This window comes from Crinia signifera, chromosome 9 (assembly GCF_055691185.1).
Source record: "Crinia signifera chromosome 9, ASM5569118v1, whole genome shotgun sequence".
In the NCBI taxonomy this organism is placed as follows: Eukaryota; Metazoa; Chordata; class Amphibia; order Anura; family Myobatrachidae; genus Crinia; species Crinia signifera.
The window spans coordinates 19,812,101-19,826,778 of record NC_139225.1 but is presented as its reverse complement, the minus strand read 5'-3'; the positions used below and the strand labels follow the sequence as shown (position 1 = coordinate 19,826,778).

Genomic DNA, 14,678 nt, shown 5'->3' with positions numbered 1-14,678 from the left:
TTAGGATTAAAACTAACAAACACTTTGCACCATATAATAACCTTCAAGGTGTGTACACACAAGGCCATTTTGGCTTATCGATCAGTGCCCAAATCGCTTTGTGCACTGCTCTGACCCCCCCCCCCCAACATGCAAGACTAAAGTTATTGCAGTTCTCCTTTTTGACCAGCAGAGGGCAGCATAGTCCCATGTTATCTGCCTCCTATCTAACGTCGACCAAGCCACAAAACTTCCTTTGTAGTCAGAGCGTTGGATCTTTGGCAGTCACTGACAACTGCTGTTTTTGCTGTAGATGTCTTACCGTAGTAGTTACTATTTTAGCTTCCATCTTTCTGCCCCCACCGCCAGCTTTGTCCCATCGCCTTTGGTTTGTTACCTTTTGTGATTTTGTATCTTTTGCAGATATGGCGAATCGAAGCTTCAGAGAAAGTTCCCGTTTCGGAATCTCATTACGGACAGTTCTACGGCGGAGACAGTTACATCATTTTATACAATTACAGCCACGGCGGCAGAAAGGGCCAAATTATCTACACATGGTAACTGTTTTTCATTGCCCTGGTGTTTCTGGCGCAGTGGGAAGGGATTGGCACATGGTATTGAGGGGGGGGGACACGTAATATTGGAATCAACAGTTTGTCGGTTCTTTATAAAGGTAATGTAACCGTTTATGCAGAACCTCTGTGATAAATATGATCACTTATCTTGCTGGTGTCATGTTGTGTCAGTACTTTTTTGTGTAAGTAATTAAGTCTCGGCGGAGATTTCTCACTGAATGTTGTGTCTCACATTCCAGGCAAGGGCTGGACTCCACGAAGGACGAGATTACGGCCTCCGCCTTCCTGAGCGCCCAGCTGGATGAGAAGCAGGGGGGTGGCCCGGTTCAGGTGAGCTGCTGCTGCTGCACCCTGTCATTAATTACACAACAATTTCACAAACCAATGTTGCCTAATAACCTTTGAGCATCTCCTCCTATTCTGTACTATAATATTTTAGGGGGGGGGGGGGGGGGGCGGCATGGTGCTATTAGACTGGACCAGTAACACTGTTGGGTTTCGGGTAATCGGGACCGCTGGAGATGAGGGGTCTCCAGCTCAGTCATTTTAGCCATCTGGGGTCCTATGAAATGATCCTGTAACTGGTAGGGACTATACAAAGATCCATTACTGCAACAATGTATGTAACTGTAGGGTGGAAGAAATCGGCACTGATGCCAATTTGCAGTATGCAATGCACATTCGCAGGGCTCCGGAGAGCTGGAGCATTTGCTGCCAGCCCTCCGTGTCGCCCTATTCAACTCGTCAGGGGCAGCGAGCCCCTGGCGGCGAATTTTAACGCCACAGGGAACTGGGGGAAGGTGGCAGGCAGGAATATGGAAGTCTCCCTGCCTGTGCCTGACACTGAAGAGGGCTGGCAGAGGCCCCCCAGAGCTGGCCCCCCTGATCAGGACCAGAGTGCAGTGAATAAATGAATACTAATGAGCTGCTCTCTGCTCCCGGCCCCCTGCTGGCCAAAGTGTATAAAAAAAAAAAAAATATCTCTTATATATTTAGCCAGATCTGTCACTCAACCCCTGTGGAGAACGTTCCTGTGTAGAACAGTTTTACTTTCATGTGTCTGACGTTCCACCCCCTTGACATCACCTCCCCACGCCCAGCCAGGGCTACAGTACACGCCCACCATCCACCATTACTCCACAGCCACCATCCACCATTACTCCTGCACATCCCTACCCTCTGCCAGGACCCCCGCGACCCCCCCCCCCTCCCGCGATTCGCGGGACCCCCCGCGACCCCCCCCCTCCCGCGATTTGCAGGACCCCTCCCGCGATTCGCGGGACCCCCCGTGACTCCCGCGAATCGCGGGACCCCCGCGACCCCCCCCCCCTCCCGCGATTTGCGGAACCCCCGTGACCCCCCCCCCTCCCGCCATTTGCAGGACCCCGCACCCCCCCTCCAGCGATTCGCGGGACCCCCGCGACCACCCCGGTATCCGGACTATTGTTAGACAGCACTTGCATCGACAGCCATTACATCGACACCATTAGTTCGACACCTCAATAGGTCGACATGGTTTTAGGTCGACCGCTCATTAGGTCGACCGCTCATTAGGTCGACCGCTCATTAGGTCGACCGCTCATTAGGTCGACCGCTCATTAGGTCGACCGCTCATTAGGTCGACCGCTCATTAGGTCGACCGCTCATTAGGTCGACCGCTCATTAGGTCGACCGCTCATTAGGTCGACCGCTCATTAGGTCGACCGCTCATTAGGTCGACCGCTCATTAGGTCGACCGCTCATTAGGTCGACCGCTCATTACGTCGACAGCTCATTAGGTCGACAGCTCATTAGGTCGACATGTTTTTAGGTCGACACTGCCATTAGGTCGACAGTGTCTATGTCGACAGTCAAAAGGTCGACATGGGTTTTTTCACTGTTTATTGAGCCGACATGGGTTTTTTCACTGTTTATTGAGCCGACATGTGCCGACAGGCGGTATTTCATGCCCTACTATCCACTAGGGTGTGGTGGGAGAATAAAATAGTGTGCCGAGCGAAGCACCGTGCCCGAAGCATAGCGAGCGGCTGCGGTACACTTCAAACTGTGTCCATGTCGACTGTGTCGACATTTCGGCCAAAAAACAGTGAAAAAACCCATGTCGACCTTTTCACTGTCGACATAGACTCTGTCGACCTAATGGCAGTGTCGACCTAAAACATGTCGACCTAATGAGCTGTCGACCTATTGAGCTGTCGAACTAATGGTGTCGATGTAAGTGCTGTCTAATATCCGTCCCAGACCCGACCACCCCCTCCCGCGATTCGCTGGACCTCCGCGACCACCCCCTCCCGCGAAACGCGGGACCCCCGCAACCCTCCCGCAAATCGCGGGACCCCAGCGACCCCTCCCTCCCGCGATTCGCAGGACCCCTGCATCCTCCCCTCCCGCGATTCGCGGAACCCCTGCGACCCCCCCCTCCCGGCATTAAAAGGGCCCCCCGCGACCCCCCCCCTCCCGCGATTCACGGCACACCCCCCTACTGTGATTTGCGACCCCCCTCCCGCAATTCGCGCCGCCCCCTCCCGCGATTCACGGAACCCCCCGTAGCGCCCCCCCTCCCGCGATTTGCGGGCCCCCTCGGCACTTCTCGCGATTTGCGACCGCCCCCTAATTCACACATTCGGGGACCCCACCTCCCGCGATTCATGCCCCCCTCACGCAATTCACAGCACCCCCCACACCCCCCTTCCTGCGATTCATGCCCCCTCCCGCGATTCACGGACCCCCGCACCACCCCCCTGCGCCCATCCTCCCTTGATTCACGCCCCCCTCATGCAATTCACGGCAACCCCCCACACCCCCGCCTCCTGCGATTCATGACCCCTCCCGTGATTCACGGACCCCTGCACCACCCCCTCTTGACTCACGGCACCCCACGCGCCCCTCCCGCAATTCACGGACCTCCGCAACCCCCCCTCCCGCAATTTGCGGACCCCCCTTCCCACGATTTAAGCCCGCCCACGATTTGCGGACCCCCGCCCCCTCCCGCTAACCGCGGATCCCCACACACCACCGCCCCTCCCGCAATTTGCAGACCCCCTTCCGGCAATTCCACCCCCCAGCGGACCCCGCTCCCGCATTTCACGTACCCCCGTGACAATGGGGGATCCTGTACCACCACAAGCAGGTACCTCCCCTAGGTGGGAAATCCGGCCCTGGCTGCCGCACTGCAGGTTTCTCCACTGCCCTCTGCACCAGCGCCACAACTTTTATCAATGTCTTGCCCACATACCACTATTATACAGCCTCCTGCTCTCATGCACGCTCACTCCCTCCCAGTGGGAGGAGACGCTCACCCACTGCCGGGAGCTGCATACTGTCCCCCACCCTCCTCCAGTTCTAGGGATGCCCATCGACCATCAATGATTTTCAAATAATCGATGGTTTATGGCCGATGTTGAATACTTTTGCCATCAATGTGGGAGGACACTGCCCTGCCTCCTGTTCTCCTGCCCCGTAACTTCCGCCAGTGGAGACCCGCTCACCCTGTGTTGCCCACATTCCCCTATCATGCTTTACCGCCCAGCCTCCTGCTCTCATGCACCCTAACTCCCACCCAGTCGGAGGAGACACTGACTCCTGTATTTCTGTGCTGCCACGCTGGACCCTCACCCACTGGCAGAAGCTGCACAGTGTCCACCACCCTCTTTAGTCCCCCGTATGCCCACACACCCCTATCACTACCCAGCTTCCTGCTCTCCTGAACCGTAACTTCCACCACTGGGTAATCGCTGACGCTGTGTTGCCCACATACCCCTATCATGCCTCATATCCCAGCCTCCTGCTCTCATGCACCCTAACTCCCACCCAGTAGGAGGAGACACTGACTCAGGGCCACCGTCCGGTACTCCTGTGCTGCCACGCTGGACCCTCACCCACTGCCAGAAGCTGCAATACAGGGCATCTTTCATACAATTCTAACCATATTTCTCACAATACAAATGTTCACAAATTAAGGGGCGTAGCCCCTTACGCCGGTGTGAAGAGCGCCCATAGGGCGCGATGAATCACCTAGATAGAGATATATATATATATATATATATATATATATATATATATATATATATATATATATATATATATATATATATATATATATATATACAGTGGTCGAAGTGGGGCGGTATACGGGGGTATGGCATACCCCCACTTTAATCTGAAGATAAAAAAAAAAAAAAAAAATTCCCCCTCAGGATGCTCTCTGATCACTCAGCAGCACATATTGTGCTTTTGTAATACCCCTGTACAACGGGGCAGTCTGGCAGGGGACGTTGATGGACAGGGGGGTGTCCGAAGGTGCGCACTATATTCACTCTTTACTTTTCCATACCCCCACTTCAAAATTTCCATACCCCCACTTCAAAATTTCCATACCCCCACTTCAAAATTTCCACTTCGACCACTGTATATATATATATATATATATATATATATATATATATATATATTAATATTAAAGAAGAATGGGGTTTAGTGATCCTTTTTCCGCGCCGTGTAGTGGGCTGCACTTCTATCGTACCTAGCTGTTAATATAGGTACTAGATGGGAAGAATAGGAATAAAGAAAGAGATAGATGTGCGCTCTATTCACCAATTAATCGTCATACATTGGTATATAAAATGTATATTTATTCAGACTTTTCTTAACAATATAAATGGAATAATTTTTCAATAAAAACAATGACAGTCATATGGATTCCAGATTCAGATAAGATGTTTTTCAAGTGAATGACAGGAAGAAGATCCGACTTCAACATAAAATATACTTCTTTAACAAACGAAACCCTACGCGTTTCGTCCCTTAGGACTTCATCAGGGGCAAAAATGAAGATCTGAATGTGAATCAAGTCTGGACAGTGCCAAGCATAAGAGATTCTTCCAACATTAACAGCTGGGTGTGGATGCTGAGCAGATAAGAGAACTGACCACGTCAGTTCAGATAAAACCTCTGTCCTGCTGTCGCTGCACACCCACAGGATTTGGATATCACGTTTCTACTGTACCTATAAACCACTAACGTGGACCTCTGTGGTTGAGCAGTTCCATTTCAAGCTACATACCGGCTGAAAATGTTTTTTTGTTAAACCACTAACGTGGACTTCTGTGGTCAAGCAGCTTCACCTCAAGCTACATATTGGCTGAAACTGGACCCCCCCCTTTTGTTTCAAAAGTCCTATACCTCTGCAGGACAGAGGTTTTATCTGAACTGACGTGGTCAGTTCTCTTATCTGCTCAGCATCCACACCCAGCTGTTAATGTTGGAAGAATCTCTTATGCTTGGCACTGTCCAGACTTGATTCACATTCAGATCTTCATTTTTGCCCCTGATGAAGTCCTAAGGGACGAAACGCGTAGGGTTTCGTTTGTTAAAGAAGTATATTTTATGTTGAAGTCGGATCTTCTTCCTGTCATTCACTTGAAAAACATCTTATCTGAATCTGGAATCCATATGACTGTCATTGTTTTTATTGAAAAATTATTCCATTTATATTGTTAAGAAAAGTCTGAATAAATATACATTTTATATACCAATGTATGACGATTAATTGGTGAATAGAGCGCACATCTATCTTTCTTTATTCCTATTCTTCCCATCTAGTACCTATATTAACAGCTAGGTACGATAGAAGTGCAGCCCACTACACGGCGCGGAAAAAGGATCACTAAACCCCATTCTTCTTTAATATAAATATATATATATATATATATATATATATATATATATATATATATATATATATATATATATTTATATTAAACGTGCTTTAAGCACATGATTAGAAATAGTGTGCCCCTTCTTAGAAAAAAAAATCAGATTTTTTTTTTTTTTTACAAACTTCCCTCCCAAAACCCTCATTTCAAAAGATCACTTTCCTGTTCACCAAAAAAAAAGATGTCGAATGCAAAACGGCGAATCATGGAGAAAGCAGTTCTCCATCCTAGGTCCGTATTCAATGCGCCCAATTCGCCAGTTTTTTTCCACAAATCGGGCTGTTTTCACTCCTTGCGGTGAATCTGTGTCACTGAAAATGTGTTTCACTATTCAATGTTCACCGAAAGCAAACGGTGAATGCTGGTGTATTTCAATGGGGTTTTCACTGGGATTCGCCGAGAGTATATTCAATGCTAGGATGGAGAACTGCTTTCTCCATGATTTTTGCCATGATTCACCGTTTTGCATTGGACATCTTTTTAGGTGAACAGGAATGTGATCTTTTGAAATAAAGGGTTTTGGGGGGGAGGGGGGAGTTTGGTGTAAAAAAAATCTGATTTCTTTTTCTAAGAAGGGGCATGCTATTTGTAATCATGTGCTTAAAGCACATTTTTAATTATTATTTTTTTTTTTATACACTTTGGCCAGCAGGGGTCCGGGAGCCGAGAGCAGCTCATTAATCATTTATTCACTGCACTCTGGTCCCGATCATTACATATGCACGATCGTAACCAGGGAGTGCAGCGGCTGATGATCCGAGCCCCCTGCCATCTCTGGGGGGGGGGGGGCTCTGCCAGTGTCCTGGCAGCCCTCCAGTGTCAGGTGCAGGCAGGGAGACTTCCATCTTCCTGCCTGCCCCCAGCTCCCTGTGGCATTCGCTGCAGGGGTTAAAATTTGCTGCCCCTGACAAGTTGAATAGGGTGACACAGAGGGCTGGCAGCGACTGCTCCAGCCCTCCGGAACCCTGCGAATGTGCAGCGAATCCTAAACGGGATTCGCTGCACATTTCGTAAATGTGCATTGAATACACTCTCGGCGAATCCCAGTGAAAACCCCATTGAAATACTCCAGCGACTTGCAGCGAACATGAAACTGAGAACTGTCCGGCATTCACGGTTTGCTTTCGGTGAACATTGAATAGGGTGAATCACATTTTCAGTGAAACAGATTCACCGCAAGGAGTGAAAACAGCCCGATTCGCCTGGAGAATTGGGCGCATTGAATAATGGCCTCTTTACTAAACTCTGTACGGAGCTTTATGTTAATATGTGGAGGCTCCTTATACGGAGACGCAACATAAAATCTAGTGTAGGCTGGTCCAGTACTGACAGGGTTAATGGAGACACTTCAGCAGATGCTGGCAAACCCGCAGGGAACACATTCCGGGCAGGTGGGTGATTCTGTAACTATACTTCAGGGTTTCCGACTCTCCCGGAATGTCCGTGAGACTCCCGGAATCTTGGGACATCTCACGGACTTCCGGAAGAGGGCCCCTTTCCCCCGCAGCTGCCGCCTCGCTTGCGCGCTATTAACCGCGCATGCGCTAGATGCAGCCGCCGTGATTACACTGCATCGGCAACTGAGGAAATAGGAAGAATTTCCGAAGAACAGCGTGTGTAAGGGGTGGCTGGGTAAGTGTATTCACTGCTCTCCCGGCACTGTCTCCGCGACTACTGACTTACTTGCTCGGCCTCTCTCCCCAGACTCTCCTCTCAGGCAGTGTACCGCATTCCATCGGGCAGGTGCGGTGTCACTGTCCTGGGGCTGACTGGTGCATATTGCGCCGAGGAGACAGAGGAACCTGTCATTGCTGCGCTTTATGGACCCTGCAGCTATTACAGGGTAGAAGGGGAGAGCCAGAGGGTGTCTACCAGCGGTGTAATGGAAAGGGTGAACATCCTTGGACATTGATTTTACCAATAACTTATTATAGAGATAGATAGCTTTTTTTAAATCCTTGCTGCACTGGGGTGTGTGTGTGTGTGTGTGTGTGTGTGTGAGCTGAAAGTTGCTAGCCAGCCCATGCCTCTGCCTGGTGTCCCAGCACTGTCCCCACTACACTATTCATTCCTTGCTCTCTCCCCTGATTCCCCTCTGCCCCCACTACTCCTTCCCTGACTTCCCTCTGCCTGGTCTCCCAGCACTGTCAGTGTCCCCACTACCAACCTGGCTATCAAAATACTGTAGGGAGCCCTTAGCGATGCAAGGCCCGCACCCTAGCGATGCAAGGCCCGCCCCTTAGCTTTAATATTTCTCCCTGAAATGATTTTTCAAAAGTAGGCAACCCTGCTATACTTCCTCTGATCGGCGACACTCCTGTATGCTGGAATAGGCCCAAACCTTGGAGAGCGAGAACCAATCATTCAGCTTGTAACTGTTACAGGCTGGGATAAGAAAAAATGTCAGCAGCTGATTGGTTGATACTCTGAGGCTTGCTGTACGGCAGTGCAGAGAGGCAGCTTGGCACCTATAAATTGGTAGCCCCTGCTCCCCTGGGGGGTGGGTGGGCGATCTGTACTTAGCCTGGCTCTTTACTTCCTTGTGTGCGCTGTGTTCCGCACGTCTCCCCATTTTCCATAATGACTAAGGGAGTGGTTCCTATTAATGTGGCATTTGTGTAAGAGGTCACCTGATGGAGCTGAATAATCAATTGCACAAACCCACAGCCTTTTCTCCATGATAGAGAAAATGTGTGTAATGTATGATATAAATTATATATAATATTTATTGAAGGGGGGGGGGGGATTTTGAATCTTAACGTCATCAAGGGTATCATACTGCTGTTTCAGGGTCCTCCCTGCACAATGGTTCTCCCGAGCCCCCTTCTGGTGCGTCCACTGCACCCTTGAGGGCTGGCGTTCTTTATTCTTCTCTAAACATAATTTTCTCTCCAAACAGGGTTCAAGGTCCCAGGTATACTGCATGTTGCTGTGAGCTTTCTGCATCATACAGTAGTGATTGCAGTCTTGCGCGCGCCCCCCCCCCCCCCCCCCCCCACCGCATCTGGTCACGGAGTGTAATTTGCATGCTCTCCCTTTGTGCGTGATCACATCGCTGCAGTTATTGGGAATCTCTCCTCTAATCTCACATTTATTGGGCTCTGCTCACTCACGGTTGTAAATACCAAGATCAGTGCTCACTTCCCTTACACATTACACAGACCCTCACTCCCCTTTCTCCATGTTCCTGATAAACTGGTTAATTGTTGACCCGGGATCCTCAGTTGTGGTTGGTTTAAGTGATTTATTCAGACTTTTGTGACTCTGACAATAGCTGCCATGGGAACCGCTGGGCTGAGTGGACTCTAAACCTGGGCAGACTACTAATACTTGGAGGGGAGGGGGGGGGGGCTTCTATCTGTGCACCCCAGTGACTGCAGCTATTAGAGTTGCTCCCTAATAAATCTTTATTACGTTCTGTAACTTTTGGCTCCCTGTTCATTTCATTATGTGTTTATCTGCAAAAAACTATTTGCAGAAAAATGCAATTTGTAGGTACCCCTTTAATCTGAATCTGGTGTCTCCCTACCACAGGCCTGAGTAAGGGGTTAATGTGTGGCTGCAATGCACCGTACACGCGTGTAGCAGAGCAGGGAGGGTCTGCATGTACATGCATGTTCGGTCTGTGTGCTGCACGCGTGGACGTCCCTTACTGCCAGGTTTGCACTCTTATGCTAATCTGAATCTGCTACGGTCTTCCTGCGCACATGTGGCTCCACCCAGTTATTGTGGCGACAAGTCGTGTCATTATTGGCACACGCATGTATACCCGATCTGTGCTGGGTCTCAGAACTACAGAACGTCATTATTCGTGCGCCTCTAACAAGTGTGGTAGTCGGGCTATAATACCACAAAGCTATTTATACCCCCCCCCCCCCCCCCAATCTCACAGGCAGAGCAATACGTCGGCGCACAGTGCGAGCGGTCAGCGCTCCTATCCTCCTGAAGGCGTGCATGATTGGCAATGTCTACTAAGATGGGTCCATTATAAGGACTGTCCAGTACAGCGCATGCTCCCAGTAACTAATTAGTGTTGTGTATTTATATAAAGACTCAGGGACACGTTTGGTCCTGATTTCCATAATTCAGTATCGGACCAGGTCAAACCCTGATTTTTATATCTTTTGTTTCCAGGTCAGAGTCGTCCAGGGCAAGGAGCCCGCCCATTTGTTGAGTCTGTTCGGGGGGAAACCAATGATTATCTACAAAGGGGGAACCTCCAGGGATGGCGGTCAGACGGCCGACTCAGACACACGGCTCTTCCAAATCCGTGCATCGTCCTCTGGGTTCTCCAGAGCGGTGGAGGTAAGGATTCTTTTCTGTAAGAGCAGTACTCAACATGGAGGGGATTATGTGCTCTTAAAGGACTAAGTAAATTATGCCCCTTTACCACTGCAGCTCTTAAACGGTAAATTTACTTTTTTTTCCCCACTATTTACCGCTTAAGGCTGCAGTGGGAAAGTGCCAGAGTTGATTTACCGGTTAAAGTTAACCGGTATTTCAACCCGTTTAAAAAGCAGAGTCCTACACATTTAAATACCGTGGTTATTTTTTTTTTTTTTTTGTTTTTTTTTTTGGCAGTGGGAATGCCTCTTAAATGGTATTTAAAATCCCACACTACTTCCTCTCCTCCCCCCCCCCCCCCCCCTTCCCTGATACTTACCTGCGTGGGGGATCCGGGCAGTGGGGTCCGGCATGGGCACAGTACTTTGGGTCCCTCTGCATTCTGGGCAGCGGGGTCCATCCCGCATGGGCACTGTGCCGGTGGTGCATTTGGGATCCGGGCAGTCCCTGCAGCTGATGGAAACTAATAGGTCCCACTATGCGCATGTCTAATGAGCGCCGTGCATAGCAATGAGCCGCTCATTACTTATGCGCATATGTAATGAACTGTTGATCATTTCCGATTTTAAACTTTGCAACCCCAAAATAAAAAGAAATGGAAAAGTCGGATGTTAACTGTAAATGGCTCCACGTGTTTTGCGGCGCAATTGGTTATATATATTTTATGATCTGGCTTTTAAAACGTCGCACTCTCCTCTTGCATTGGAGTCTCTGGAACCTTTTACTGAAACTTTAATACTTTGCTTTCTCTCGCCATTAAGTGTTTTATAGATAATGTAATGAGGAGTGTTGATAAGTGCGTCTCTTACAGGTGGATGCTTCCGCCAGTAACCTAAACTCCAATGATGCCTTTGTCCTGAAGAGCCCCTCTGCCACATACGTGTGGATTGGGCAGGGTGCCAGCGACCCAGAGAAACAAGGAGCCCAGGAATTGCTGCGTGTCCTTGGAGTGTCTGGATCACAGATAGCCGAAGGCAGAGAGACTGGTAATTCCTTATGGCCGTTTCTGTGCCGCCATTTAATAAACGTAGGGACAATGAGCATTCTGACTCGCTGGCTGCCTAAAGGATTCTGGGAGTAACAATGTCTTTGTTGCAGATGACTTCTGGGGGGCGCTAGGTGGCAAGGCGCCGTACCGCACTTCCGGACGGCTGAAGGACAAGATGAACACCCACCCGCCTCGTCTGTTCGCCTGCTCCAATAAGACCGGGCGTTTCATTGTAAGTGAGCCGAAAACAAGATGGTGAGAGTGGTCCATGTTACCGACTGCGTCTGATCCACTGTCCCACCTCTCTTTAGATTGAGGAGGTCCCGGGAGAGCTGACGCAGGATGACCTGGCCACGGATGACGTGATGATCCTGGACACGTGGGATCAGGTATTGTGTAACATGGTGGTACCAGATCTCCTCGGATAAATGAGCTAGAAGGGATTTTTAAAACACATGTGGCATCATTATGGTGATGGAAGATTTTGTTTTCTAAAATGTTTCTTTCTCTAGGTGTTTGTCTGGATCGGTAATGAAGCGCACGAGGATGAGAAGAAAGAGGCCTTGTCATCTGGTGAGTGGATTCCAGCAGTTTCTGAGCGTGTTGGTAAATATGGACAGAACGACTGCTATGGAGGGTCCCTGTATGACCAGTGCCTTTCATCACTACTGGCCTGCTGGTATTGTAGGCTGTGGCTTCCTGCTGCCTCTATCACCTCCTCACACCATGTCACTGCCCCTGTCACATGCAGCCCTGTCCTCACTGACACATTACTCATCTCCTGATATACTCTGTGCTGCTGGGGATCCAGCACCAAATCTGTCCTAAAGCTCTCCAGTCACTGATCAGTTTTTCCCATTGAGAATTGCAAGTAAGTGGGTGCATCCCTTGTGGTTTCTATGGCGTACTGTGTGTGTGGTTAGTGGCACTTGTGTCCCCGCTGAGATTATACTATAGATAACACAGATTCTGAATAAGCCTCCAGAACCAGATTATAATCTCCTCCCATCCTCTTTGCTTTTTTTTTTTTTAGCTTCCAAGTACATTGAGAGTGACCCAGCCAACAGGGATAAGAGGACCCCCATCGCAGTTATCAAACAAGGCTTTGAGCCCCCCACATTCACTGGCTGGTTCCTTGGATGGGACAATGATTTCTGGGATGTGGACCCCCTGGAGAAAGCGTTGGCGGAGCTGAATATGTGATAGCTGAGCCTATCAGCAGACCCGGTGCCTTCACTGCCTATGAGAATCTCTCTAATGCCCCAGAGACTTTTCATAGCCCCCCTGCCCCCCACTAGCTGTGCAATAACCAAATATTTGTTATACCTTGCAGATTACTTTTGGATATTTTAAAAGTAATAAAAGCTTGAAGAGAAGCGGTCTCTCTGAATGTAATGGGAACGGAACGTAAACCGGATTAGCCAGGAATCCGGTTCACATACTGCAACCAGGGGGAACAAGGCTGGTCTCTGAAGTGGTCAAGCTGGGTGCACCCTGTGGCCAGATGCAGATATTGTGCCTACATACTTGGGCAGGGGTTGTGATGAGGTTATACAAATGACAGCTCAGATGGTGTAATGGTCAGCATTACAGCCGCACAGCGCTGAGGTCATGGGTTCTATCCCCACCATGTGTTGTATATACGGGGCAGTACGGATGGTGTAATGGTTAGCATTACTGCCTCACAGTGCTGAGGTCATGGGTTCCATTCCCACCATGTGTTATATATACGGGGCAGCACGGATGGTGTAATGGTTAGCATTACTGCCTCACAGCGCTGAGGTCATGGGTTCTATTCCCACCATGTGTTATATACAGGGCAGCACGGATGGTGTAATGGTTAGCATTACTGCCGCACAGCACTGAGGTCATGGGTTCTATCCCCACCATGTGTTATATATACGTGTTATATATACGTGTTATATATACGGGGCAGCACGGATGGTGTAATGGTTAGCATTACAGCCGCACAGCGCTGAGGTCATGGGTTCCAATCCCACCATGTGTTATATATACGGGGCAGTACGGATGGTGTAATGGTTAGCATTACTGCCTCACAGCGCTGAGGTCATGTGTTCTATCCCCACCATGTGTTATATATACGGGGCAGTACGGATGGTGTAATGGTTAGCATTACAGCCGCACAGCGCTGAGGTCATGGGTTCCAATCCCACCATGTGTTATATATACGGGGCAGCACGGATGGTGTAATGGTTAGCATTACAGCCGCACAGCGCTGAGGTCATGGGTTCTATCCCCACCATGTGTTATATATACGGGGCAGTACGGATGGTGTAATGGTTAGCATTACTGCCTCACAGCACTGAGGTCATGGGTTCTATCCCCACCATGTGTTATATATACGGGGCAGTACGGATGGTGTAATGGTTAGCATTACAGCCGCACAGTGCTGAGGTCATGGGTTCTATCCCCACCATGTGTTTATATATATATATATATATATATATATGTCAGTACGGATGGTGTAATGGTTAGCATTACTGTCTCACAGCGCTGAGGTCATGGGTTCCAATCCCACCATGGCCCTAACTGTGCGGAGTTTGTATATTCTCCCTGTGCTTGCGTGAGTTTACTCCAGTTTCCTCCCACAATCCAAAAATATACTGGTAGGCTAATTGGCTTCCAACAAAATTAAGCATACATGTGGGAGTAGAGTGTAAGCTCCTCAGGGTAAGGACTGGTGAATATTCTCTGTACAGCGCTACGGAATGTGTATGTGCAATAGAAGTAACTGGTAATAAGCCTATAATATAGAGGTAAATGGAGAGCTAACAGATCTCTGGGTAGTCATCGGGCTCGGCTAAACATCAGGTGCGTGTAGGATGATGAGGTCAGTAGTATGACCAGATGCGGGTGACTGGCCCTGCTCCCCCATGTGAACCCTTTTATATAGAGTGTGGGATCAGTGGCACGTTTGTCGGTTCTATTGTCCTATAGCTGGGCTGGGCCGGGCCGAGGTTCCCCCCCCTCACACCTTGGCAATAGCTGCCTTAGTGGCTACAAAACTATGTAGGTCCCAACTGCTCTATACTGTGCCTAAACCTCAGGGAGAAAATG

At 49.3% G+C, this 14,678-nt stretch overlaps 1 protein-coding gene across 5 annotated transcripts in view; it reads left to right on the top strand.

Annotated features, from left to right (window-relative positions):
• GSN (gelsolin) overlaps positions 1 to 12,976 on the top strand; it is a 38,095-nt gene extending 25,119 nt beyond the window's left edge. For all 5 annotated transcript variants that reach the window (XM_083161326.1, XM_083161324.1, XM_083161325.1 and 2 more), the window contains 8 exons: positions 403 to 536; positions 794 to 884; positions 10,403 to 10,573; positions 11,424 to 11,598; positions 11,711 to 11,832; positions 11,912 to 11,989; positions 12,113 to 12,173; positions 12,634 to 12,976. In XM_083161326.1, the coding sequence (XP_083017452.1) occupies positions 403 to 536; positions 794 to 884; positions 10,403 to 10,573; positions 11,424 to 11,598; positions 11,711 to 11,832; positions 11,912 to 11,989; positions 12,113 to 12,173; positions 12,634 to 12,803 (1,002 nt within the window). In that variant the 3' untranslated portion in view covers positions 12,804 to 12,976. The remainder of the gene's footprint in view (positions 1 to 402; positions 537 to 793; positions 885 to 10,402; positions 10,574 to 11,423; positions 11,599 to 11,710; positions 11,833 to 11,911; positions 11,990 to 12,112; positions 12,174 to 12,633) is intronic.
• The last annotated feature ends 1,702 nt before the right edge of the window (positions 12,977 to 14,678 follow it).